General features: G+C 50.5%; 1 protein-coding gene across 4 annotated transcripts in view; it reads right to left on the minus strand.

Moving 5' to 3' along the window:
• Positions 1–25,589, minus strand: part of LOC140387199 (sialic acid-binding Ig-like lectin 10) — a 67,791-nt gene extending 42,202 nt beyond the window's left edge. For 3 of the 4 annotated variants that reach the window (XM_072470180.1, XM_072470179.1, XM_072470178.1), the window contains exons 1-6: positions 25,510–25,589; positions 25,045–25,126; positions 9,039–9,407; positions 7,952–8,245; positions 5,728–6,009; positions 365–646 (exon numbers count right to left, since the gene is read on the minus strand). In XM_072470180.1, the coding sequence (XP_072326281.1) occupies positions 365–646; positions 5,728–6,009; positions 7,952–8,245; positions 9,039–9,407; positions 25,045–25,084 (1,267 nt within the window). In that variant the 5' untranslated portion in view covers positions 25,085–25,126; positions 25,510–25,589. The remainder of the gene's footprint in view (positions 1–364; positions 647–5,727; positions 6,010–7,951; positions 8,246–9,038; positions 9,408–25,044; positions 25,127–25,509) is intronic. The other variant, XM_072470181.1, reaches the window with a different exon arrangement.
• Between the last annotated feature and the right edge of the window lie 1,198 nt (positions 25,590–26,787).

Here is a 26,787-nt window from a genome sequence, read left to right on the forward strand (position 1 = left end):
TTTGAAAGCAGACCAAGGCAGGCTAGCAGCATGGTTCAATTCCCGTACCAGCCTCCCCGAACAGGTGCCGGAATGTGGCGACTAGGGGCATTTCACAGTAACTTCATTTGAAGCCTACTTGTGACAATAAGCGACTTCATTCATTCATAGAGACCGCAGATTTGTAAGGTGCTGCAGTGCATCTTGTAGATACCACACACTGCTACTTCTATGCATGGAGGGAGTGAATGAATAAGGTGCTGGGGATGGGGTGCTGATAAAGCAGGCTGCTTTGTCCTCATGCTTCTGTGTGGAAGTGGGTTTCTGTGTGTGCGTGCATGTTTCCCTCTGTGTATGAGAGATGTTGAAGTCTGTGTACACTCACGTTCCACAGTGATGGTTATGGACCCCTCCACTGATCCATGTTCATTTTCTGCCACACACTCGTAGTCTCCAGTGTCCCTGGGTGTAACGTGAGGAATCACCAACCACAGCTCATTGTTGGAACTTGTTCTGTTCATTGGGACACTAAGATGTCTCCACGTCAGGTTAGAAGCTGGGAAGCTCTCGACAGAGCAGATTATCACTGTAGAATTCCCCTCAATTATATTGATCCATGAAGCATTAATCATATCAAGAGAAGTAATTGAGAGGTTCCGTGGTGCATCTAAAAACAAAAATGTTTAATTGTGAGCAAACACAATGCTCAGCAAGACTCCATTCTTCACCTCCCACACTCTGATCTGTATTTCAAGGTACCTTTCTCCATTATAGGTTCTAACATAAATATATAGAATGAATACTGCCCCCATGTTTTAATCTTTATTCACTCACAGGATGTGAGTGTTGCTGGCTGGCACATCGTTGTGGAGCCAGTGGATGTAGTTCATTTGAACGTTCAGAAGGCTTTCGACAAAATCCCACATAAGAGATTAGCGTGTAAAATTAAAGCAAATGGGATTGGGGATAATGTATTGAGATGATAGAAAACTGATTGGCAGACTGGATATAAAGTGTAGGAATAAACGGGATCGGTGATGGGTCCCCAGCTATTCACAATATATACTGATGATTCAGATGAGGGAAGTAAATGTAATCTCTTCACATTTGCAGATGACACAAAGCTGGGTGGGAGGGTGAACTGTGAGGAGGATTTAGAGATGTTTTGGTGTGACATGTCGAGTGATTGTACTAATGCACAGATGGTGCAGCATAATTTGTTATAAATGTGAGTGACTGTGGTACTAAAACAAGAATGCAGGCAACTATCTGAATGGCTGTAAGCTGAGAGAGGGGACTGTGCAATGCGACCTCTGTGTGCTCGTACAACAGTTGCTGAAAGTAAGTGCGTAGGTACAGCAGGAGGTAAAGAAGGCTAATAGAACATAGAACATTACAGCGCAGTACAGGCCCTTCGGCCCTCGATGTTGCGCCGACCTGTGAAACCACTCTAAAGCCCATCTACACTATTCCCTGATCGTCCATATGTCTATCCAATGACCATTTGAATGCCCTTAGTGTTGGCGAGTCCACTACTGTTGCAGGCAAGGCATTCCACACCCTTACTACTGTCTGAGTAAAGAACCTACCTCTGACATCTGTCCTATATCTATCTCCCCTCAATTTAAAGCTATGTCCCCTCGTGCTAGACATCACCATCCGAGGAAAAAGGCTCTCACTGTCCACCCTATCCAATCCTCTGATCATCTTGTATGCCTCAATTAAGTCACCTCTTAACCTTCTTCTCTCTAATGTAAACAGCCTCAAGTCTCTCAGCCTTTCCTCATAAAATCTTCCCTCCATACTAGGCAACATTCTGGTAAATCTCCTCTGCACCCTTTCCAATGCTTCCACATCCTTCCTATAATGCGGCAACCAGAATTGCACACAATACTCCAAATGCGTTCTCACCAGAGTTTTGTACAGCTGCAACATGACCTCATGGCTCCGAAACTCAATCCCTCTACCAATAAAAGCTAACACACCGTACGCCTTCTTAACAACCCTCTCAACCAGGGTGGCAACTTTCAGGGATCTATGTACATGGACACCGAGATCTCTCTGCTCATCCACACTGCCAAGAATCTTATCATTAGCCCAGTACTCTGTCTTCCTGTTATTCCTTCCAAAATGAATCACCTCACACTTTTCTGCATTAAACTCCATTTGCCACCTCTCAGCCCAGCGCTGCAGCTTATTTTATGTCCCTCTGTAACTTGTAACATCCTTCCACACTGTCCACAACTCCACCGACTTGAGTGTCATCTGCAAATTTACTCACCCATCCTTCTACGCCCTCCTCCAGGTCATTTATAAAAATGACAAACAGCAGTGGCCCCAAAACAGATCCTCGTGGTACACTACTAGTAACTGGACTCCAGTCTGAACATTTCCCATCAACCACCAGCCTTTGTCTTCTTCCAGCTAGCCAATTTCTGATCCAAACTGCTAAATCACCCTGAATCTCATGCTTCTGTATTTTCTGCAGTAGCCTACCCTGGGGAACCTTATCAAACACTTTACTGAAATCCATATACACCACATCAACTGCTTTACCCTCATCCACCTGTTTGGTCACCTTCTCAAAGAACTTAATAAGGTCTGTGAGGCACGACCTACCCTTCACAAAGCCGTGTTGACTATCTCTAATCAAATTATTCCTTTCCAGAGGATTATACATCCTATCTCTATGAACCTTTCCAAGACTTTGCCCACAACAGAAGTAAGGCTCACTGGTCTATAGTTACCGGGGTTGTCTCTACTTCCCTTCTTGAACAAGGAGACAACATTTGCTATCCTCCAGTCTTCTGGCACTATTCCTGTAGACAAAAATAATTTAAAGATCAAAGCCAAAGGCTCAGCAATCTCCTCCCTAGCTTCCCAGAGAATCCTAGGATAAATCCCATCCGGCCCAGGGGACTTATCTATTTTCGCACTTTCCAGAATTGCTAACACCTCCTCCTTATGAACCTCAAGCCCTTCTAGTCTAGTAGCCTGAATCTCAGTATTCTCCTCGACAACATTGTCTTTTTCCTGTGTGAATACTGATGAAAAACATTCATTTAGTACCTCTCCTATCTCCTCGGACTCCACGCACAACTTCCCACGACTGCCCTTGACTGGCCCTAATGCAATGCTGGCCTTCATAATGAGAAGATTTGAGTACAGGAGCAGGGACGTTTGGTGCGGAAGGATGTTCTTGCTATAGAGGGAGTGCAGCAAAGGTTTATCAGACTGATTCCTGGGATGGTGCGACTGACGTAGGGGGAGAGTTTGGATCAGTTGGAATTGTATTCACTTGAGTTCAGAAGAATTGTGGGGGGATGGGGGGGGGGGGGGGGGATCTCATAGAAACCTATAAAATTGAACAGGACTACATAGGGTAGATGCAGGAAGGATGTTCCCGGTCGTGGAGGTGCCCGGAACCAAGGGTCACAGTCTGAGTCTACAGGGTAGACCATTCAGGACAGAGATGAGGAGTGATCTCTACACCCAGGTAGTGGTGAACCTGTGGAATTCGGTACCACAGAAAGTAGTTGAGGCCAAAACATTGTGGGCTGGATTCTCCAGTCGTCGAAGCCGAAACCGCGTTCGGCAAACAGCCGGAGAATCCAAATTCCCGATGAAATCGGGGGCGGCACTGCTCACCGTGGGCGGGGGCGGGGGGGGAGATCTGACTCCGGGGGGAGGGGGGGGAGAGCCTCAATGGGGTCCAGGCCCGCGATCGGGCACTTCCGATCAGCGGGCATCCTGGATCTGGAGGGGGCCTACCTCCTTGCGCACGGGGCTCGCTGTTCGGTCGCCGACATGTTGCTCCACGCCGGCACGGAGATGGCAACCACGCGCATGCGCCGGTGTGGAGACGGGCGTCACGCGCATGCGCGGACTCACGCCGGCCGTGTAGGGCCGTCTTTCGCCGCTTGAGCAGCGCACAGCACGTCGGGGCCATTCTATCCACCGACGAATAGGAGAATTGCTGGGCCTGGAGGCCCCTTGACACCGGCGTCAACGCTTGCCCGCGATATTGGTGCATCCCGGCCAAGAAGTTGTTCCAAAGTTTGTGAGATTTTATTATAGTTTGTGAGACATTATTTGAAATAATTGTTAAAATTGGTGGCTGGGTATCGGAATTGATGTAAAAGCAATTGAGACAAATGAAACCTGAAAGGAGAGGGGGGCGGGGGCGGGGTGCTGGGGCTGTTTAAAGAGTGGAGCAGAATCTTTGGAAAACCTGGAGTGATTTCTGAATGAAAGAAGTTGATGAGAAGCATTGTTTGAAAGAAGATTTTAATGTGAGACTTCTTGGGACTGTCGTTTGGAAATAATAATCTGGGGGGATTGTGAGGCAAAACCCATCGAAAAATAGGTTGATTGGCAGCGGCCATTTGGTTTCAGAGTGGGATGTTATCTTTGAAAATAGACAGATGTGGACCTGAAGGGTGGAGTAAAGGCTATTGTATTATAATCAAAATTTAATATTTAATAGGTGTTATATTGTTGTTGTTGAAAACTAACTAGTCCTATGGTTCTCTTCTTCCATATTGCCTTAAATAGGTAAAACATTACGGTCTTCTGAACCAGGGTTCTATTCTGCGAGCTGCTGTCCAATAGTAACTCCATCTGGCAATGTAACACACCATTTATAATGGACTCTCCATGTGTAACACTGTTCATTCATTCATGCAGGAGACTGCTTATCCAACACAGAGCGTCATTGACTCAACCAGCATTAATTGCCAATACACAATTTTCCCTTGCGAAGGTGGTGTTGAGCTACCTTCTTGAATTGCTGCAGTCCGCGCGTGCTGTAGGTACACCCATGGTGCTGTTAGAGAGGGAGTGCCAGGATTTTGACCCCGAGACAGTGCAGGAACAGCTGATATACTTCCAAGTCAGGATGGTGAGTGACTTCGAAGGGAACTTCCTGTCATGATATACAGGCAGCGAATGAACACAGAGAACAGGACATGACCAATGAGCAGGCAGGACACTCAGGGGTGGTATCTCACGATAAAAGGCACGAGGCACTCACACTCCGCCTCTTTCCACTGATGAATATCTACAGAGTGAGTCAGGGTTTATGTACAGTATCACACCTCCAGCACGTGGCTAAGGGCTAGTCTGGTTCAGTCAGACAGAGTAACCACACTTAGGTTAGCAGAGAGTCGAACTCATAGAGAACTGTACTAACTACTGGTTCAATAAATCAGATTGAACTAACTTCAAGGTCTGGAGTATCTTTTGGTTAAAATTGCATCCAGTTGCAGCCAGTGTTATCCCAGAGTACATAACACATCACTTCCCATAGTGGTGTTCCCAATTGTCTGCTGAATTTCTCCTTCTAGATGGTAGGGGCTGGTTTAGCACAGGGCTAAATCACTGGCTTTGAAAGCAGACCAAGGCAGGCTAACAGCATGGTTCAATTCCCGTACCAGCCTCCCCGAACAGGTGCCGGAATGTGGCGACTAGGGGCATTTCACAGTAACTTCATTTGAAGCCTACTTGTGACAATAAGCGACTTCATTCATTCATAGAGACCGCAGATTTGTAAGGTGCTGCAGTGCATCTTGTAGATACCACACACTGCTACTTCTATGCATGGAGGGAGTGAATGAATAAGGTGCTGGGAATGGGGTGCTGATAAAGCAGGCTGCTTTGTCCTCATGCTTCTGTGTGGAAGTGGGTTTCTGTGTGTGCGTGCATGTTTCCCTCTGTGTATGAGAGATGTTGAAGTCTGTGTACACTCACGTTCCACAGTGATGGTTATGGACCCCTCCACTGATCCATGTTCATTTTCTGCCACACACTCGTAGTCTCCAGTGTCCCTGGGTGTAACGTGAGGAATCACCAACCACAGCTCATTGTTGGAACTTGTTCTGTTCATTGGGACACTAAGATGTCTCCACGTCAGGTTAGAAGCTGGGAAGCTCTCGACAGAGCAGATTATCACTGTAGAATTACCCTCAATTATATTGATCAATGAAGCGATAATCATATCATGGGAAGTCATTGAGAGATTTTGTGGTGCATCTAAAAAAGAATAAAGATCAGTTCGCTTATGTTGACTGAGAAGTCAACTGACAATGTGAAACATCTGATACTAATAGAGATCCATTCACCACAAACTGAGAACGGTCAGAAGATCAGTACTGAGGAAGTGCTGAATTGTCAGCTGGTCAGGACTGAGGGAGTGCTGCACTGTCAGAGGGGCAGTACTGAGGGAGTGCTGCACTGTCAGAGGGTCAGTACTGAGGGAGTGCTACACTGTCAGAGGGTCATTACTGAGGGAGTGCTGCACTGTTAGAGGGTCGGTACTGAGGGAGTGCTACACTGTCAGAGGGTCAGTACTGAGGGAGTGCTGCACTGTCAGAGGGTCAGTACTGAGGGAGTGCTACACTGTCAGAGGGTCGGTACTGAGGGAGTGCTACACTGTCAGAGGGTCAGTACTGAGGGAGTGCTGCACTATCAGAGGGTCAGCATTGCGGGAGTGCTGCACTGTCAGAGAGTCAGCATTGAGGGAGTGCCGCACTGTCAGAGAGTCAGTACTGAGGGAGTGCTGCACTGTCAGAGGGTCAGCACTGAGGGAGTGCTGCACTGTCAGCTGGTCAGTATTGTGGGAGCATTGCATTGTTGGAGCGTTAGTATTGAGAGAGTGCTGCCCAATTGCAGGTTCAGTACAGAGTGAGTGCTGAACTGTCGGATGTCAAGAATGAGGGACTGCTGCATTGTCGGAGGGGCAGTACTGAGGGAGCGTTGCACTGCCGGAGGGCTTGTATTGAAGGAGTGTGTCAATATCGGAGGATCTGTATCGAGGGAGTGCTACAATGTATGTGGGTGAGTACTGAGGGAGCACTGCACTGTCGGGGGGCAAGTACTGAGGGAGTGTGTTGTTTTGTTATGCTCTTGACGTAGCATAAGCTGCTTCCTTGATGTGCACTCTGACAAAGCAAGGTTCAGACTAAGAGATAGCTTCAACACGTTTACTGAACTATTAACAATTCTCCTACTTGGATTCGACTCTCCTGTTAATCCTGCTATAGTTACTCAGACTGACGAACCAGTCTGCTACAATCCACGTGGTGGGTGTGATGTTCATTCAACCCTGTGTCTGTACCCACTGAGTGTCTCCACTGGAAAGAGACTGAGCATGTGTGCTGTGTCCTTTTATATGGGTTGGTGTAATGCCCTGCTGTGGTAGTGTCACCTCTGTGTGTATCGTGAATGCCCATTGGTCGTGTCCTATCTTACTGACCTATTGGTTGACTGTCTGTGTGTCATGTCTCTGGTGCTCCCTCTAGTGTCTATCTAGTCTACGTGTATTTACATTAACCCCTTGTGTATTTACAGTGATGCATATCACCACATGTGTCACTCTCGGAGGGTCAGTATTGAGGGAGTGCTGCACCGTCAGATGATCAGTGCTGCGAGAGTACTGCACTGTTGAAGAGTCAGCGCTGTGGGAGTGCTGGACTGTCGGAGGGTCCTATTGAGGGGGCGCAGCATAGACTCGTGTCATCTCTGTTACAAGGGACTTACAGATATTTCCACTACCAGGTCTGTTGATAAACTCCACTAACTATTGTATCTTATATTAAACAGTACAATACAGTAAGAGGCTCTACATAGAATTATCTATCTTCATTCTCTGTTGCCACGTGATCTTAATTAATTTATAATGTATACCATCTATTTATATCTTTACACTTCACACTTTATGTTACATTTCCCCCAAAGTCTCTGACATCTATAGATACATGTCCATTCTTTACCTTATCCTCTTTCATATTGGATGTCACACCTGGGTCCCTTCCGCCCTGACAGAGGAGATAAATGTTCCCAAAGCACTATGCAAGGAAGGATTTCTCACTGAGAAGGACAACTTTTGTTTTCAGCACATTGCTGTTTGAGGGATCATGCTCTCCACTCTCTAGATTACTACAGAAAATATAGAATTCATTTTGTCCCTACTTACATTGCACAGTTAGCACGAGGGTCCGCTCCGATGTAACAGATGGATATCTCACTCGACAGGTGAGATTTTGTCTGTGATGTTTGGGTGATAGGGTCAGGCTCAGAACAGTAGTATAGGTCAGAGTGACGCCATGCTGAGTTACAGTGTTTGAGACTGATCCAGGTACGTCAGTGGGAGTGTCCCAGGTTAAGACAGGTGCTGTTCCGTTGCACGTTGTGTCGAAGGTGCAGCTTATGTCCACACGCTTTCCTTCAATAATTTCAGCAGGGGTTATCCTGGGTTTATCTGTGAAATCTAACACAAACAGAGTGGATCTTTTTAGATAAATATAATGTGAAGCATCAGTTCAAATAGAAATCACAGTCCCACAGGAGAAAGCCCCTTTCCAAAGATGGTACGAGAACAGAAAGATTACAATGATCAATAAAGTATTTCCTATTTTCCATCATAGAGGAGTGTCTGTCCTCAGGTTCATGCCCTTTGACTCTGAGACCATTGAATTGAGATTCCTTCGTGAGAGGAGAGGAGCCGCTCACAGTTTAGGCTGAACTGGCTCGTTACTTTACAGAAATCTGACAAATTAAAATTAAATCTGGACTAGAGCAAGATGGAAACTATCTGAACCATCACCGACAACAGATGAGCAAATTATTGATCACATGACTGTTTCTGGGATCATACTGTGCACATATTGACTGCTGTGTCTCCTACATCACAGCAGGGACGTCATTTCAAGAATAATTTCACTGTGAATTGATTTGGGAAGTCCTGAGGGGGTGAAAGGCGTGATAGAAACGTGAGTCATTATTTCGTCGATGTGTAAGACATTTAAACAGGATTAGAGAGACCGATGGGAGTGGATAACCTGATAACAGTGGTGGGCACAATCAATACATTTAATCATTGATATTAAAGTGAGTATTCGAGGTTGCTTTAGGACCGAACTGGAAGCTATCACCAGGTTCTTGATAACCAGACACTGTGTTCTAATAAGCTGTGTTTTGTGTTAATGTGTAAACGCCAGTTTGTGTTATTTCCCAATGAGTATTCATTGTGAATTGTTGAGTAATTATAACACAGCACTTACCAGAAACATGAAGCCGTGTTGCAGGATAATAGTTATGGCTGGGACCACTGTCAAATTCTATCCTGAAAAAATAAGGTCCCGCATCTTCCCGTGTGATGTCGTTTATAATCAGGGAACAGTCTCCGTCTTTCAGGTCTCCAGACAGCCGGGTCCGATGGCGGAATCTTGGCAACTCGTGTTTGCGATCCTTGGAGTGAAAGGCTAGCGGAGCCCAGGGAATCTCTTCCTCAGTATTAAACCAGACTCCATCTCGCCGTTGGTTTGCCAGATGTGACGGATAACTGTAATGACATGGAATCTGCACACACAAACCATCCTGCGCTGTCACCTCTCGTGGAGTGTGGCCTTTCCACTCTTGTGATAGTCCAACTGGGGAGAGAAATATCAAGATTTAACACTGGATGGTTTGTAGATCCACTAGACTCGATATCCACCCCCTCTGTCCTTGGTGCCCAGTGGCTGCAGTGTGGACCATCTACAGAACTTCCCAAGGTTTCACAATGGATCGTGGAGTTAGGAGAATCCTGGATACAGGAGTGGACAAATTGATTCTACATTGGCTCACGATCCTCAGAATCCTGTTTAGTGAAGCCTGGTTTCTGCAAGACATGCCCATTGAAGTATATTCTGTCCCGATTTACAAAGCAGGAAAGGGCAGTCGCCCGGGTGGAGGTCGGCATTGGGCGAGGAAGGGAGACCCCACTCATTTGCGGTTCCCCCTCCTCTACCACCCCCTTACACACCCCCTCCCAAACAACCCACCGTCCCTCCTTCCCAACAACCCCCCAGCATCCCCAATCTGCCCCAGCCCATGATACAATCGTGAGTCTTGCCTTGAGTGTTGCAGGAGCTGCTGGTGATGGGACGTGCTCCTCTGGTGTCCCCTGCTCCCACCCCAAACATGGCCACAACCAGAACCTCAGGTGCCGACCAGAGACAGGGATGACACCGACACGGAGAGGAGCCAGTGACCCCAATCCCAGGACATCCCAGAGTTCGAGTCTGGGGAGAACATGTTTCCCATCACAGCTGTCTCCAACACCCTTCACCATCCCTAAGACACTCACCTTGGTAGCACATGTTAGTGGAGAGGCTCCTGGGGCACTATGTGGTGCTCACCAGACGCATGCTCTGGTACAGCAGGTGGAGGTAGAAACGCACGAGGGGGCGGTCGGTCGGAGGGTGAGCCGACCCCAGGGACTAGCTACCATCCAGACGGGTTTCGGGTTTCTGGAACGGACAGTCCCATCGATCATGGAGATGCAGTCGCTGAGCCATGGACTATATGAGAGCATCCAGTACCTGCAGGTGCAGTTGGAGGAGTCCAACCACCTGCAGGAGCAGGGAGGTGGTGTCGGCCATGCTTGCCACCCAGGCCAACACCCCACGGTTGGCATCCAGGTGGGAGCCTTGTGGAAGAGGGTTTTTGCCATGGATCAATATGTCCAAAGCCGGGTGCACTCTGTGCAGGCGGTGGCCGAGACCCAGGACAGGGCTGTCCTGTCACAGGCAGACATGTACCAGGGCCACCTGGACATTACAGCGGCACTCCTGAGCATTGCCCAGCCACAGTGTCATGGTTGAGAGTGTGGGCGTCATTGCCCAATTGCTGGGTTACGTGGCACAGACACGGGAGGTGGCCCACTCCCAGTGGGAGATGGTGCAGTCACTGGCTGATGTGGCACAGATACAGAAGGTGGTGGCACAGAGAGAGCGTTATACCGCTCAGTTCCACACAGAGGTAGTCCACTCCCTGTGCTCCATGACCGCGAGCATGCAGAACCTGGTGGAGACGACAGCCGGCCTCCAGGAGTGGCAGCGGCAGTTGGCAGGAAGCCTCAGGCGTTAGCGCCGCTCACACCCCTGTCCCTTGGAGTAGCCCGGGCACCATCGGACATGGCAGAGGAGGAGGTGCGCTGGCCCGTGCAGATGACTCTTGCAGGGGAGATGTCAGAACACCGCAGCACCTTTGACCCCCCCCGCCCTCTTATCCCTGGCACATCACTTGGGCAGTGGGCAGAATAGGGTGGCACCACGCCACCTTGGACACCCGAGCAGAAGCCAGGCCAATCTAGGCCTGGTCGCCCCCAGAAGACAGCCACCTGAGGGGATTCAGGTCGCAGGACGCGAATCACAGCATGTTGGCTCCACTCCTGATGAACCATCTGGGGATTTTCCTCGGTGTAGCGTTACATCCCGTAAGGCCAGAAAATTAGACACCAGTTAAGTTGGCACAGGTTCAGAGTGCTGTTTTGCAATAGGGGCTGCAGCATGAATCTGTATATAAGTTTTCATATTAAACCCCTGTGCACAACGCTACTACCTGCCCTGGTGCTCTGTCAGAAGGGTGTGAAGGGTAGGCTGGCCGCATGGAGGTGCTGGGGAAGAGGGGGGTGGATGGGCTGATGCTGGCAGTGGGCTTGGCCCAGGGACTGTGGTTCAGCCAGTGCTCACTGCTCCGGTTTGCCACCACCTCTCCGCCACCACCCCCACCTCCACCTTCAGCCACCCCATGGATTCGATGGGACCGTGTGATGGAATGGCCAGCTCGCATGCGGGGATCACCCAGGTGGACAGTGGAAAATGTTACAGTGGGTGATGCGACCATCAATTCACTCGAGACGAGAGTAAAAGTAAACCATGGCTTTAATCAGCTTAGAACAGTGCCTGCCTGAGACTGATACGATACTGTGCGCCGCCTACAGGTCAACTGCTCTTTATACCCCCCTCAAGGGGAGGAGCCATGGGCGGAGCCCGTATGTGTCCCAACATGTTCGCCTATGGATGATGCCATACAATGGCCCATAGGTGGAGCCCACAAGGGCAACAACATAGCATAGATGCAAATACAAAGGCAAAGCATGGTACTGATACAATGGTGGATTATTGGTATAATATATTCACCACAGTGGGCAGGAATCAGACGTTGTCAAACGAAGCGGAACACCAGAGCTAATCGCAGAGCAGGTCGTTATTACCCTCCATATTGTGGTGATCCACTGCAAAAGGAGATGTAAGGTAGGACCTGCACTACAGGTTCGCCGGTAGCTCCTGCCGGCTGGCATCGCCCACGGAGAACTGTATAAATATGCATGACCTCCAGTGCCCTGCCATTTCGCTAGCTGCAGCAGGAGGCCATGCACCTGACTGTAATAAAGCCACAGTTGTACCCAACTTTAGTCTTTGTGCAATTGATCGTGCATCAATTTATTAGTCAGATTTTCCACAGAATGGATATCAGAATTAAGCCCGATCGCCTGCAGCTGGATCTGCACTCGCCCGACGCCAGAAAAGACTTTACTCACTGGCGAGCATGTTTTGAGGCCGACATCAAGGCTGCGGATCCCGAGCCAACGTCAGAAGATAAACGTCCTGTACTTCAGACTGAGCTCCAGCGTGTTCCCGTTGATCCAAGACGCCACAAATTACACAAAAGCAATGGAACTCCTTAAGGAACACTACGCGCAGAAGGCGAACACGCTCTTCACCAGGCATGTACTCGCCACCCGCTCGCAACTACCTGGTGAGTCCATCAAAGACTTCTGGTGGGCCCTAATTCCACTCGTCCGGGACTGTGACTGTCACGCCGTGATGGCCGCCGAACACGTGAATCTCCTCATGCGCGATGCCTTCGTGACGGGGATTGCGTCGGACCGCATCCGAGAACGATTACTGGAAGGGGCCACGCTCGAACTGGCAGATACGAAAAGCTTGGCACTCTCCATGATGGTCCCATCCCGTAACGTACAATCGTACCCCTCCCGCCACGCTGCCCACCCTCCTACTCCTTCCTACCCCTCCTGGAACCCGCCGACGACCTCCTCAGCCGGGGCCCTGCCTTCCCAATACGCCTACGCCGCACGCCGATCCGCGCACCCCGGGGGTCCCCACTGCTACTTCTGCGGTCAGCCGAAGCACCCCCGCCAACACTGCCCGGCCCGCACTGCAGTTTGTAAAGCCTGCAGTAAAAAGGGCCACTTCTCGGCTGTGTGCCAGGCCCGCGCAGTCGCTGTGATCGCGCCCGCTATCGCCCATTCCCCCAGTTCAGACGCACAATGGTAGCTGCCATATTCTCCTCCCGGGTCCATGTGCGACCAATGGGCGCCGCCATCTTATCCCCCTTCGGCCACGTGCGCCAAATGGGCGCAGCCATCTTGTCCCGACCCCGCAATGTGCGTACCATGGGCACCGCCATCTTGTCCCAACCCTGCAATGTGACCCCGAAGCATCCGATGACTACCCGCAGCCCGCTTTGATGACGCTGGACCAATCTCGCCCGCACAACCTGGCCACCGCGTCGACGACAGTTAAAATCAACGGCCACGCGAACTCGTGCCTGCTGGACTCCGGGAGCACTGAAAGCTTCATTCACCCAGATACAGTAAGGCGCTGCTCTCCCGCGGTCCGCCCTGCCAATCAAAGGATCTCACTTACCTCCGGATCCCACTCCGTCCCGATCCGAGGCTTTTGTACAGTCACCCTCACGGTCCAGGGCGTAGAATTGAGTAACTTCCGGCTCTATGTCCTTCCTAATCTCTGCACTGCTCTTCTGTTGGGCCTGGACTTCCAGTGCAACCTCCAGAGCCTCACCCTCAAATTCGGTGGGCCCTTACCGTTTGCGGCCTTGCGACCCTCAAGGTCGATCCCCCCTCCCTTTTTGCCAGCGGATTGCAAGCCCGTTGCCACCAGGAGCAGACGGTACAGCACCTAGGACAAGACCTTCATCAGGTCAGAAGTCCAGCAGCTGCTTAAGGAGGGTATTATCGAGGCCAGCAACAGCCCCTGGAGAGCCCAAGTGGTAGTGGATAAAACTGGGGAGAAACACAGGATGGACGTGGACTACAGCCAGACCATCAATCGGTACACACAGCTCGACGCGTTCCCCCTCCCACGCATATCTGATATGGTCAATCAGATTGCGCAGTACCGGTTCTTCTCAACAATTGACCTTAAATCCACCTACCACCAACTCCCCATCCGGAAGTCGGACCGGCCATACACCGCCTTCGAGGCGGACGGTCACCTCTACCACTTCCTTAGGGTCCCTTTCGGTGTCACAAATGGGGTCTCTGTCTTCCAAAGAGAGATGGACCGAATGGTCGACCAGTACGGTTTGCGGGCCACCTTTCCGTACTTAGATAATGTCACCACCTGCGGCCATGACCAGCAGGACCACGATGCCAACCTCGATAAATTCCTCCGCACTGCCACTCTTCTCAACCTGACCTACAACAAAGAGACGTGTGTGATCAGCACGACCCGTTTTGCCATTCTCGACTATATAGTCCAAAACGGACTTCCCGGGCCCGACCCCGACCGCATTCGTCCCCTCATGGAACTTCCCCTCCCCCACTGCCCCAAGGCCCTCAAACGCTGCCTGGGGTTCTTTTCCTACTACACTCAGTGGTTCCCAAACTATGCGGACAAGGCCCACCCACTCATTCAGTCCACCCAATTCCCCCTCGAGGCCGAGGCACAACACGCTTTCGCCCGCATCAGAGCAGACATCGCCAAGGCCGGGATGCGCGCAATGGACGAGTCACTGTCTTTCCAAGTAGAAAGCGACGCTTCAGACGTCGCCCTTGCCGCCACTCTAAGCCAGGCAGGCAGACCCGTGGTATTCTTTTCCCGCACTCTTCATGCCTCGGAAATTCGACACTCATCCGTTGAAAAGGAGGCCCAAGCTATCGTTGAAGCTGTGTGGCATTGGAGGCGTTACCTGGCCGGTAAGAGATTCACTCTCCTTATGGACCAATGGTCTGTAGCCTTCATGTTCAATAACACACAGCGGGGCAAGATCAAAAATGATGAAATCTTGCGGTGGAGAATCGAGCTCTCCACTTATAATTACGAGATCTTGTATCGCCCCGGCAAACTGAACGAGCCCCCAGACGCCCTCTCCCGAGGTACATGTGCCAGCGCACAAGTGGACCAACTCCGGGCCCTACACGACAGCCTTTGTCACCCAGGGGTCACTCGATTGTACCATCTGGTCAAAGCTCGCAATCTGCCCTAATCTGTCGAGGAAGTAAGGACAGTCACCAGGGACTGCCAGGTCTGTGCGGAGTGCAAGCCGCACTTCTACCGGCCGGACCATGCGCGCCTGGTAAAGGCTTCCCACCCGTTTGAAAGCCTCAGCGTGGATTTCAAAGGGCCCCTCCCCTCCACCGACCGTAACACGTACATTCTCAGTGTGGTCGATGAGTACTCCAGATTCCCCTTCGCCATCCCATGCCCGATATGACGTCGGCCACCGTCATCAAGGCCCTCAGCACCATCTTCGCTCTGTTCGGTTTCCCCGCCTACATCCACAGTGACAGGAGATCCTCATTCATGAGCAATGAGCTGCGTCGGTTCCTGCTCATCATGGGTATAGCCTCCAGCAGGACGACCAGCTACAACCCCCGGGGAAACGGGCAAGTAGAACGGGAGAATGGAATGGTTTGGAGGGCCGTCCAGCTGGCCCTACGGTCCAGGAACCTCCCAGCCTCTCGCTGGCAGGGGGTCCTCCCTGACGCTCTGCACTCCATCCGGTCACTATTGTGCACCGCCACTATTAACACACCCCACGAACGTGTTTTACCTTCCCCAGGAAGTCCACATCCGGGGTGTCGCTCCCGACTTGACCGGCCCTTCTCCGTAGGCACGTCCGACTCCACAAGGTGGACCCCTTGGTGGACAGGGTTCACGTGCTCCGCGCCAACCCTCAATATGCCTACGTTGAGTACCCCGACGGCCGCCAAGATACTGTCTCACTCAGGGACCTGGCACCGTCAGGTTCCACCCCAACACACACCCTCACCAATGCGCCACCTCCCATCGCGCCGCCAATATTGAGTAAGTATAACAGTAACAGTAAGTATATACAACAGTGGAGCTAATGATAGTACTAGAACAATAGAACAATAGTGAACATATATACAACAGCCTTACGTAGCCATACGTGGCTCACCACATTTACCCCCGTTAAGAAAAAAGTCCGGCTGGGGTGAAGCGGACTCACGAATTCAGTCTCACAGGAGGATGAATAGTTCACTGCGAACGCCTCAGCTCCGGCTGCGGCGTGGACACTGGCGTCGAAACCTTCGGCTCCTGGAGCACATCGTCCGCACGACAGGGTCCCGGATAGGGTGACGACGCAGAGGCAGGGCTAAAGGACCCTGTGGGAGATGTTGGTGAAGGTGTGGGTGGGGAGGTGAGTGGGGAGGTGGCTGGGAGGGGTGCGGTGATAATGGGCACGGGGGTACCCACGGGAGCCAGGTCCCGGAGGGAGGCTGTGTCCTGTCGTCCATTGCGGTGTGCCGCATATGCGTACCGAGGGTTTTCGTGGAGAAGCTGAACCCGCCCGACCAGGGGATCGGCCTTATGACTCCTCGCGTGTTTCCGTAGGAGGACCGGCCCAGGTTTCATTAACCAGGCCGGGAGCGAGACCCCGGAGATCGACGTCCTGGGAAAGACAAATAGACCGTTGTGAGGGGTCTCGTTTGTGGCAGTACACAGAAGCGACCGGATGGAGTGGAGCACGTCAGGGAGGACCCCCTGCCAGCGGGAGTCAGGGAGACTTCTAGACCGCAGGGCCAGAAGGACGGCCTTCCAGACCGTAGCATTCTCCCTCTCCCCTGCCCGTTCCCCCGGGGGTTGTGGCTGGTAGTCCTGCTCGAGGCGACGCCCTTACTGAGCAGGTGCTGACGCAGCTCATAACTCACAAAAGAGGAGCCGCGATCGCTATGTATATAAGCGGGGAAACCAAACAGGGAGAAAATGCTGCGTAGGGCCTTGATGACAGTGGCAGAGGACATATCAGGACAAGGGATTGCAAACGGGAAGTGAGAGTACTCATCAACAACGTTGAGAAAGTACACATTACGGTCAGTGGAGGGGAGTGGCATTTTGAAGTCCATGCTGAGGCGTTCAAAAGGGCGGGAGGCCTTCACCAGGTGAGCCTTATCCATCCGATAGAAGTGCGGCTTGCACTCTGCACAGATTTGGCAATCCCTGGTCAAAGCCCTGACATCCTCAATGGAGTAGGGCAGGTTGCGGGCCTTGATGAAGTGAAGAAGCCGGGTGACCCCCGAGTGACAAAGGTCGTTACAGTGGCCCGTAACCGATCTGTTTGCACGCTGGCGCATATACCACGGGACAGGGCATCTGGGGGCTCATTGAGCTTCCCAGGGCGATACAGGATGTCGTAGTTATAGGTGGAGAGCTCAATTCTCCACCGCAAAATCTTGTCGTTCTTAATCTATAGGCCTCTGAAAAGTTCCAGAGATGTAGAGGAAACAATTGCAAAGATGATTCTGGATAGGAGCGAAAGCAACAGGGTAGTTGTTATGGGGGACTTTAACTTTCCAAATATTGACTGGAAACGCTATAGTTCGAGTACTTTAGATGGGTCCGTTTTTGTCCAATATGTGCAGGAGGGTTTCCTTTTTTTTAATTAAATATTTTATTGAAAATTTTTGGTCAACCAACACAGTACATTGTGCATCCTTTACACAATATTATAACAACACAAATAACAATGACCTATTTTATAAACAAAAAATGAATAAATAATAAATAACAAAAATGAAAACTAGCCCTAATTGGCAACTGCCTTGTCACAAGTAACACTCTCCAAAAATATAATTTAACAGTCCAATATATAATTATCTGTAGCAACGACCTATACATACTATACAGTATATATTAACAACCCTGAGAGTCCTTCTGGTTCCTCCCCCCCCCCCCCCCCCCCCCCCCGATCCTGGGCTGCTGCTGCTGCCTTCTTTTTCCCATTCCGTCTATCTTTCTGCGAGGTATTCGACGAACGGTTGCCACCGCCTGGTGAACCCTTGAGCCGACCCCCTTAGGACGAACTTAATCCGCTCTAGCTTTATAAACCCCGCCATGTCATTTATCCAGGTTTCCACCCTCGGAGGCTTGGCTTCTTTCCACATTAGCAATATCCTGCGCCGGGCTACTAGGGACGCAAAGGCCAAAACATCGGCCTCTCTCGCCTCCTGCACTCCCGGCTCTTGTGCAACCCCAAATATAGCCAACCCCCAGCTTGGTTCGACCCGGACTCCTACTACTTTTGAAAGCACCTTTGTCACCCCCATCCAAAACCCCTGTAGTGCCGGGCATGACCAAAACATATGGGTATGATTCGCTGGGCTTCTCGAGCACCTCGCACACCTATTCTCCACCCCCAAAAATTTACTGAGCCGTGCTCCAGTCATATGTGCCCTGTGTAATACCTTAAACTGAATCAGGCTTAGCCTGGCACACGAGGACGATGAGTTTACCCTGCTTCGGGCATCTGCCCACAGCCCCTCCTCGATCTCCTCCCCCAGCTCTTCTTCCCATTTCCCTTTTAGTTCATCTACCATAGTCTCCCCTTCGTCCCTCATTTCCCTATATATATCTGACACCTTCCCATCCCCCACCCATGTCTTTGAGATCACTCTGTCCTGCACCTCTTGTGTCGGGAGCTGCGGGAATTCCCTCACCTGTTGCCTCGCAAAAGCCCTCAGTTGCATATACCTGAATGCATTCCCTTGGGGCAACCCATATTTCTCGGTCAGCGCTCCCAGACTCGCGAACTTCCCATCCACAAACAGATCTTTCAGTTGCGTTATTCCTGCTCTTTGCCACATTCCATATCCCCCATCCATTCCCCCCGGGGCAAACCTATGATTGTTTCTTATCGGGGACCCCCCCAAGGCTCCAGTCTTTCCCCTATGCCGTCTCCACTGTCCCCAAATCTTCAGCGTAGCCACCACCGGGCTTGTGGTGTAGTTCCTCGGTGAGAACGGCAATGGGGCTGTCACCATAGCCTGTAGGCTAGTCCCCCTACAGGACGCCCTCTCTAATCTCTTCCACGCCGCTCCCTCCTCCTCTCCCATCCACTTACTCACCATTGAAATATTAGCGGCCCAATAATACTCACTTAGGCTCGGTAGTGCCAGCCCCCCCCTATCCCTGCTATGCTGTAAGAATCCCTTCCTCACTCTCGGGGTCTTCCCGGCCCACACAAAACCCATGATGCTCTTTTCAATCCTTTTAAAAAAAGCCTTCGTGATCACCACCGGGAGGCACTGAAACACAAAGTGGAATCTCGGGAGGACCACCATCTTAACCGCCTGCACCTTCCCTGCCAGTGACAGGGATACCATATCCCATCTCTTGAAATCCTCCTCCATCTGTTCCACCAACCGCGTTAAATTTAACCTATGCAATGTGCCCCAATTCTTAGCTATCTGGATCCCCAGGTAACGAAAGTCCCTTGTTACCTTCCTCAACGGTAGGTCCTCTATTTCTCTACTCTGCTCCCCTGGATGCACCACAAACAACTCACTTTTCCCCATGTTCAATTTATACCCTGAAAAATCCCCAAACTCCCCAAGTATCCGCATTATTTCTGGCATCCCCTCCGCCGGGTCCGCCACGTATAATAGCAAATCGTCCGCATACAAAGATACCCGGTGTTCTTCTCCTCCCCTAAGTACTCCCCTCCACTTCTTGGAACCCCTCAACGCTATCGCCAGGGGCTCAATCGCCAGTGCAAACAATAATGGGGACAGAGGGCATTCCTGCCTTGTCCCTCTCTGGAGCCGAAAATATGCAGATCCCCGTCCATTCGTGACCACGCTCGCCACTGGGGCCCTATACAACAGCTGCACCCATCTAACATACCCCTCTCCAAAACCAAATCTCCTCAACACCTCCCACAAATAATCCCACTCCACTCTATCAAATGCTTTCTCGGCATCCATCGCCACTACTATCTCCGTTTCTCCCTCTGGTGGGGCCATCATCATTACCCCTAACAACCTCCGTATATTCGTGTTCAGCTGTCTCCCCTTCACAAACCCAGTTTGGTCCTCGTGGACCACCCCCGGGACACATTCCTCTATTGTCATTGCCATTACCTTGGCCAGAACCTTGGCATCTACATTTAGGAGGGAAATAGGTCTATAGGACCCGCATTGTAGCGGGTCCTTTTCCTTCTTTAAGAGAAGCGATATCGTTGCTTCAGACATAGTCGGGGGCAGTTGTCCCCTTTCCTTTGCCTCATTAAAGGTCCTCGTCAATACCGGGGCGAGCAAGTCCACATATTTTCTATAGAATTCGACTGGGAATCCATCCGGTCCCGGGGTCTTTCCCGCCTGCATGCTCCTAATTCCTTTCACCACTTCTTCTACCTCGATCTGTGCTCCCAGTCCCACCCTTTCCTGCTCTTCCACCTTGGGAAATTCCAGCCGATCCAAGAAGCCCATCATTCTCTCTCTCCCATCCGGGGGTTGAGCTTCATATAATTTTTTATAAAATGCCTTGAACACTCCATTCACTCTCTCCGCTCCCCGCTCCATCTCCCCCTCCTCATCCCTCACTCCCCCTATTTCCCTCGCTGCTCCCCTTTTCCTCAATTGGTGTGCCAGCAACCTGCTCGCCTTCTCCCCATATTCGTACTGTACACCCTGTGCCTTCCTCCATTGTGCCTCTGCAGTGCCTGTAGTCAGCAAGTCAAATTCTACATGTAGCCTTTGCCTTTCCCTGTACAGTCCCTCCTCCGGTGCTTCCGCATATTGCCTGTCCACCCTCAAAAGTTCTTGCAGCAACCGCTCCCGTTCCTTACTCTCCTGCTTCCATTTATGTGCCCTTATTGATATCAGCTCCCCTCTAACCACCGCCTTCAACGCCTCCCAGACCACTCCCACCTGGACCTCCCCATTATCATTGAGTTCCAAGTACTTTTCAATGCACCCCCTCACCCTTAGACACACCCCCTCATCTGCCATTAGTCCCATGTCCATTCTCCAGGGTGGGCGCCCTCCTGTTTCCTCTCCTATCTCCAAGTCCACCCAGTGTGGAGCGTGATCCGAAATGGTTATAGCCGTATACTCCGTTCCCCTCACCTTCGGGATCAATGCCCTACCCAGCACAAAAAAGTCTATTCGCGAGTAGACTTTATGGACATAGGAGAAAAACGAGAACTCCTTACTCCTAGGTCTGCTAAATCTCCACGGGTCTACACCTCCCATCTGCTCCATAAAATCTTTAAGTACCTTGGCTGCTGCCGGCCTCCTTCCAGTCCTGGACTTCGACCTATCCAGCCCTGGTTCCAACACCGTATTAAAATCTCCCCCCATTATCAGCTTTCCCATCTCTAGGTCCGGAATGCGTCCTAGCATCCGCCTCATAAAATTGGCATCATCCCAGTTCGGGGCATATACGTTTACCAAAACCACCGTCATCCCCTGTAGCTTGCCACTCACCATCACGTATCTGCCCCCGTTATCCGCCACTATAGTCTTTGCCTCGAACATTACCCGCTTCCCCACTAATATAGCCACCCCCCTGTTTTTCGCATCTAGCCCCGAATGGAACACCTGCCCCACCCATCCTTTGCGTAGCCTAACCTGGTCTATCAGTTTCAGGTGCGTTTCCTGTAACATAACCACATCTGCCTTAAGTTTCTTAAGGTGTGCGAGTACCCGTGCCCTCTTTATCGGCCCGTTCAGCCCTCTCACGTTCCACATGATCAGCCGAGTTGGGGGGCTTCCTACCCCGCCCCCCCCCCCCCCCCCCCCCCCCCCCCCCCCTGTCGATTAGCGATCACCTTTTTCCAGCTCCTCACCCGGTTCCCACGCAGCTGTATCTCCCCCAGGCGGTGCCCCCCCGCCCATCCTCTCCCATACCAGCTCCCCCCTCTCCCCAGCAGCAGCAACCCAGTAATTCCCCCCTCCCACCCCCCCCCCGCTAGATCCCCCGCTAGCGTAATTACTCCCCCCATGTTGCTCCCAGAAGTCAGCAAACTCTGGCTGGCCTCGGCTTCCCCCCGTGACCTCGGCTCGCACCGTGCAACGCCCCCTCCTTCCTGCTTCTCTATTCCCGCCATGATTATCATAGCGCGGGAACCAAGCCCGCGCTTCTCCCTTGGCCCCGCCCCCAATGGCCAACGCCTCATCTCCTCCACCTCCCCTCCTCCCCCCATCACCACCTGTGGGAGAGAGAAAAGTTACCACATCGCAGGATTAGTACATAAAACCCCTCTTTGCCCCCCACATTCGCCCCACCACTTTGTTCGAACGTTCTTTTTAATAACCCGCTCATTCCAGTTTTTCTTCCACAATAAAAGTCCACGCTTCATCCGCCGTCTCAAAGTAGTGGTGCCTCCCTCGATATGTGACCCACAGTCTTGCCGGTTGCAGCATTCCAAATTTTATCTTCTTTTTATGAAGCACCGCCTTGGCCCGATTAAAGCTCGCCCTCCTTTTCGCCACCTCCGCACTCCAGTCTTGATAAACGCGGATCACCGCGTTCTCCCATTTACTGCTCCGAGTTTTCTTCGCCCATCTAAGGACCATTTCTCTATCCTTAAAACGGAGGAATCTCACCACTATGGCTCTGGGAATTTCTCCTGCTCTCGGTCCTCGCACCATCACTCGGTATGCTCCCTCCACCTCCAACGGACCCGCCGGGGCCTCCGCTCCCATTAACGAGTGCAGCATCGTGCTCACATATGCCCCGACGTCCGCTCCCTCCACACCTTCAGGAAGACCAAGAATCCTCAGGTTGTTCCTCCTTGCGTTGTTTTCCAGTGCCTCCAACCTTTCCACACATCGTTTCTGATGTGCCTCCTGCGTCTCCGTCTTCACCACCAGGCCCTGTATGTCGTCCTCATTCTCGGTTGCCTTTGCCTTCACGACCCGAAGCTCCCGCTCCTGGGTCTTTTGTTCCTCCTTTAGCCCTTCGATCGCCTGTAGTATCGGGGCCAACAGCTCTTTCTTCATTTCCTTTTTGATCTCTTCCACACAGCATTTCAAGAACTCTTGTTGTTCAGGGCCCCATGTTAAACTGCCACCTTCCGACGCCATCTTGGTTTTTGCTTGCCTTCCTTGCCGCTGTTCTAAAGGATCCACTGCAATCTGGCCACTTTCTCCTCCTTTTTCCATCCGTACCCAGGGGGGATTCCCTTCTGGTTTACCGCACAGTGTTTTTAGCCGTCAAAATTGCCGTTGGGGCTCCTATCAAGAGCCCAAAAGTCCGTTTCACAGGGAGCTGCCGAAACGTGCGACTCAGCTGGTCATCGCCGCACCCGGAAGTCCGCAGGAGGGTTTCCTGACACAATATGTAGATAGGCCATATTGGATTTGGTATTGGGTAATGAACCAGGACAGGTGTTAGATTTGGAGGTAGGTGAGCACTTTGGTGATAGTGACCACAATTCGATTACGTTTACTTTAGTGATGGAAAGGGATAGGTATATACCGCAGGGCAAGAGTTATATCTGAGGGAAAGGCAATTATGATGCGATGAGGCAAGACTTAGAATGCATCGGATGGAGAGGAAAACTGCAGGGGATGGGCACAATGGAAATGTGGAGCTTGTTCAAGGAACAACTACTGCGTGTCCTTGATAAGTATGTACCTGTCAGGCAGGGAGGAAGTGGTCGAGTGAGGGAATCGTGGTTTACTAAAGCAGTCAAAACACTTGTCAAGAGGAAGAAGGAGGCTTATGTAAAGATGAGACATGAAGGTTCAGTTAGGGCGCTCGAGAGTTACAAGTTAGCTAGGAAGGACCTAAAGAGAGAGATAAGAAGAACCAGGAGGGGACATGAGAAGTCTTTGGCAGGGAGGATCAAGGATAACCCTAAAGCTTTCTATAGATATGTCAGGAATAAAAGAATGACGAGGCTAAGAGTAGGGCCAGTCCAGGACAGGAGCGGGAAGTTGATCGTGGAATCCGAGGAGATAGGAGAGGTGCTAAATGAATATTCTTCGTCAGTACTCACACAGGAAAAAGGTAGTGTTGTTGAGGAGAATACTGAGATTCAGGCTACTAGACTAGAAGGGCTTGAGGTTCATAAGGAGGAGGTGGCTTTAGTGCCTTTAGCCTGTGCTCTGCGAGTGTCGGAGGTGTCTGCTTGTTGGATTCATAACCTTCACAGATGGTCTCACTGTGTTTTGTTTGGGCCCCACACAAAATGCTGAGACCAGAAACCTCTTGTTCCTTGTTCTTCTCAAATATCCATGATTTCAGGAGGAAACCGAAGTATTGCTGAGCAAGGAACACTAATCATCAGATTGTAGAATTAACCAGCACAGACATAGGCCATTCAGCCCATCGTGTCTGTGCTAGCTCTTTGAAAGATCGATCGAATTAGTCCCCACGCTCCCCTTGCTCTTTATCCCCATAGTCCTGCTATTTTTATCCTTCAGTTATTGAACCAATTGGCCTATTTTAAAAATTTCAAGTACCCAATTCATTTTGTTCCAATTAAGGGGCAATTTAGCGTGACCGATCCTCCGACCCGGCACATCTTTGTGTTGTGGGGTGAGGCCCACGCAGTCATGGGGAGACATGCGCCGAGCTGCCCTCATCCAATTGGCCTTTTGAAAGTTTCTGTTGAATCTGCTTCCAGCATCTTTCGGGCAGTGACTCAATGGTCTCCTTCTGAGCTGCAAAGTTCAGAGATTCTGTGAAATTTAAACTTTGCAGCAGATCAGAGATAATCATGAGATCTGGAAATATTTCACACCTTTACACGCTGACTGCTCTGCCTTCCTTCACTTTTTCAGTTATCTTTCACCCTTATTGAAGTTTCCAGCACAGTGAGAATGGACAGAAAATATCCTAGTGGAGTCCCAGCATCAGGAGAGACTTCACCCTCCAGTTTTTATGCCACATTCTCGACTCAAATTATCAACCCCCAGTCAATGACGGACCTACTTACAACAACAACACAATTTTTAAATTCTCCTCTAGTGCCACAACCCTCCCTATCTATGTAACCTCCTCCAGTCCCGACAACTCTCTGAGATCTCTGCTCTCCTCCAATTCTGCTGTCAGATAGGGAATCAGTGTAAACCAGTGACCAAAAGGGTGATGGGTCAATGGGACTTGGTGTGGGTTTGTCCACTGGGTCACTGCTGAATTGGTTCCCAATCAAGGCTCAATGAGAATGATCTTTTACAAAGAATATTAACCATCAATCTGACCAAGCTGACGATGGTATTACCTTGGAGAAGTGACACGAGGAAGTAAGATTTCCCGATCATTGTCCAGCCGCAGGTATTTCATCAGCTTCCCACTCTCAAGTTCTGAAAGAGAAACAAGTTAATGAGACCTCACCTCATGTCCGACAGCTCTCGAGTGACAATGTCTTCACAGACTAATTTGATCCTGTGTGGGATGATAGGTGCTCAGCCGAGAGTTACAATGCTTTAAGAAAGAAATACAATGAAGGATCTACATTTCTATAGCGTCTTTCACCACCTCAGGACGTCTGAAAGCTGTCTCTGCACTTCTCTCGTCCTTTGAACTAGAAAGATGTACTGTATGACAGACCTGAGCCTCACATCTTGTTGAAATAAGTAGAAATCTTTCAAAGGCATCTATCATTGGAATCTGTCTTTATAAAGTCACAACTTCAACAAAGAACAATGCTGCTCGTGGAAGTCAATCCAAACTTTACCTGACTTACCTCGGACCTGCTCGACTGCTCGCCTGGGGAGTAATGGCCAACTCGCTGTTCAAGGGCTGAAGGAGCTCTTCCTGTGCTGCTCCCTCTGTGCATTTAATTGGAAAGCGTTGATGTGTGACTGAGTCAAAATGAGGAAGTTGGATCAAAGTGAGAAAACAGCAGTTTGCGTTGCCCAATCAGCAAACCCTGTGGCTCGATAAGAATATAACAACATAATAGGGTCAGGGGACGGCCATTCAGCCCCTCGAGTCTACTCTGCTATTCGATAAGACCATGGCTGGTCTGACTGTGGCCATAACTGGATTTGGGTTTATTGTCACGTGTACAATGAAAACTATTGTTCTTTTACTCCACTTTTCTACCAGCCCCTCATCCCTAATCACTCAAAAGTCCACTTCAGCCTTGAATATACTCAGTGAGCCGCAGCCTCGACTGCTCTCTGTGGGAGATACTTCCACAGGCTAACAACCATCTGGGATAAAAATAAATCCTCCTCATCTCTCTCCTAAATGGGAGAAACCTCAGTCTGAAACTGTGAAGCCTCTAGTTCTAGATTCCCCCACAGAGGAAACATCCTCTCAGCATCCACCCTGCCAAGACACTTCAGAATCTTTGTGTTTCAGTAAGATCACCTCTCATTCTCCTGAACTCCAGTGAGTACAGACACAAACCTTTCCTCATTAGACAATCCCACGGATCAGCCTGATGAACATTCTCTGAAATGCCCCCAATACAAATATATGAATACTTATTGAAAACTGTGCACAGTGCTCCAGGTATGGTCTCCCCACTGCCCGATACAGATGGAGCAAGACTTCCTTACTTTATAGTCCATCCCCTTTCCATAAGGGCCAACATTCCATTTGCCTTCCCGATTCTTTGTTGAACCAGCCTGGGAACATTTTGTGATTCATATACAAGGACACCCAGATCCCTCTGTACTGCAGCATTGTGTAGTCTCTCTGCATTGAAATAATATTTTGCTTTTCCATTCTTCCCACCAAAATGGACAACTTCACACTTTCCCTCATTATATTCCACCTGGCATATATTCAGCTTATTGACTGAAACTATTTATATCCCTCTGCAGCCTTTGTGTCCTCCTCACAACTTTCTTTCCTACCGAGCTGACATCTTTCCCACCTACCTTAATGATGCAGTCAGAAACTCTGTCGACAGAACAGCCAGTCCCTTCCTCCGAGTCACTCATGTAGTTTGTAAAAAGGGCACAGGACTGATCCCTGTGGCACTCCCCTCGTTACAGTTTGACAACCTGAA

Source organism: Scyliorhinus torazame, chromosome 12, assembly GCF_047496885.1.
Source record: "Scyliorhinus torazame isolate Kashiwa2021f chromosome 12, sScyTor2.1, whole genome shotgun sequence".
Lineage (NCBI taxonomy): Eukaryota > Metazoa > Chordata > Chondrichthyes > Carcharhiniformes > Scyliorhinidae > Scyliorhinus > Scyliorhinus torazame.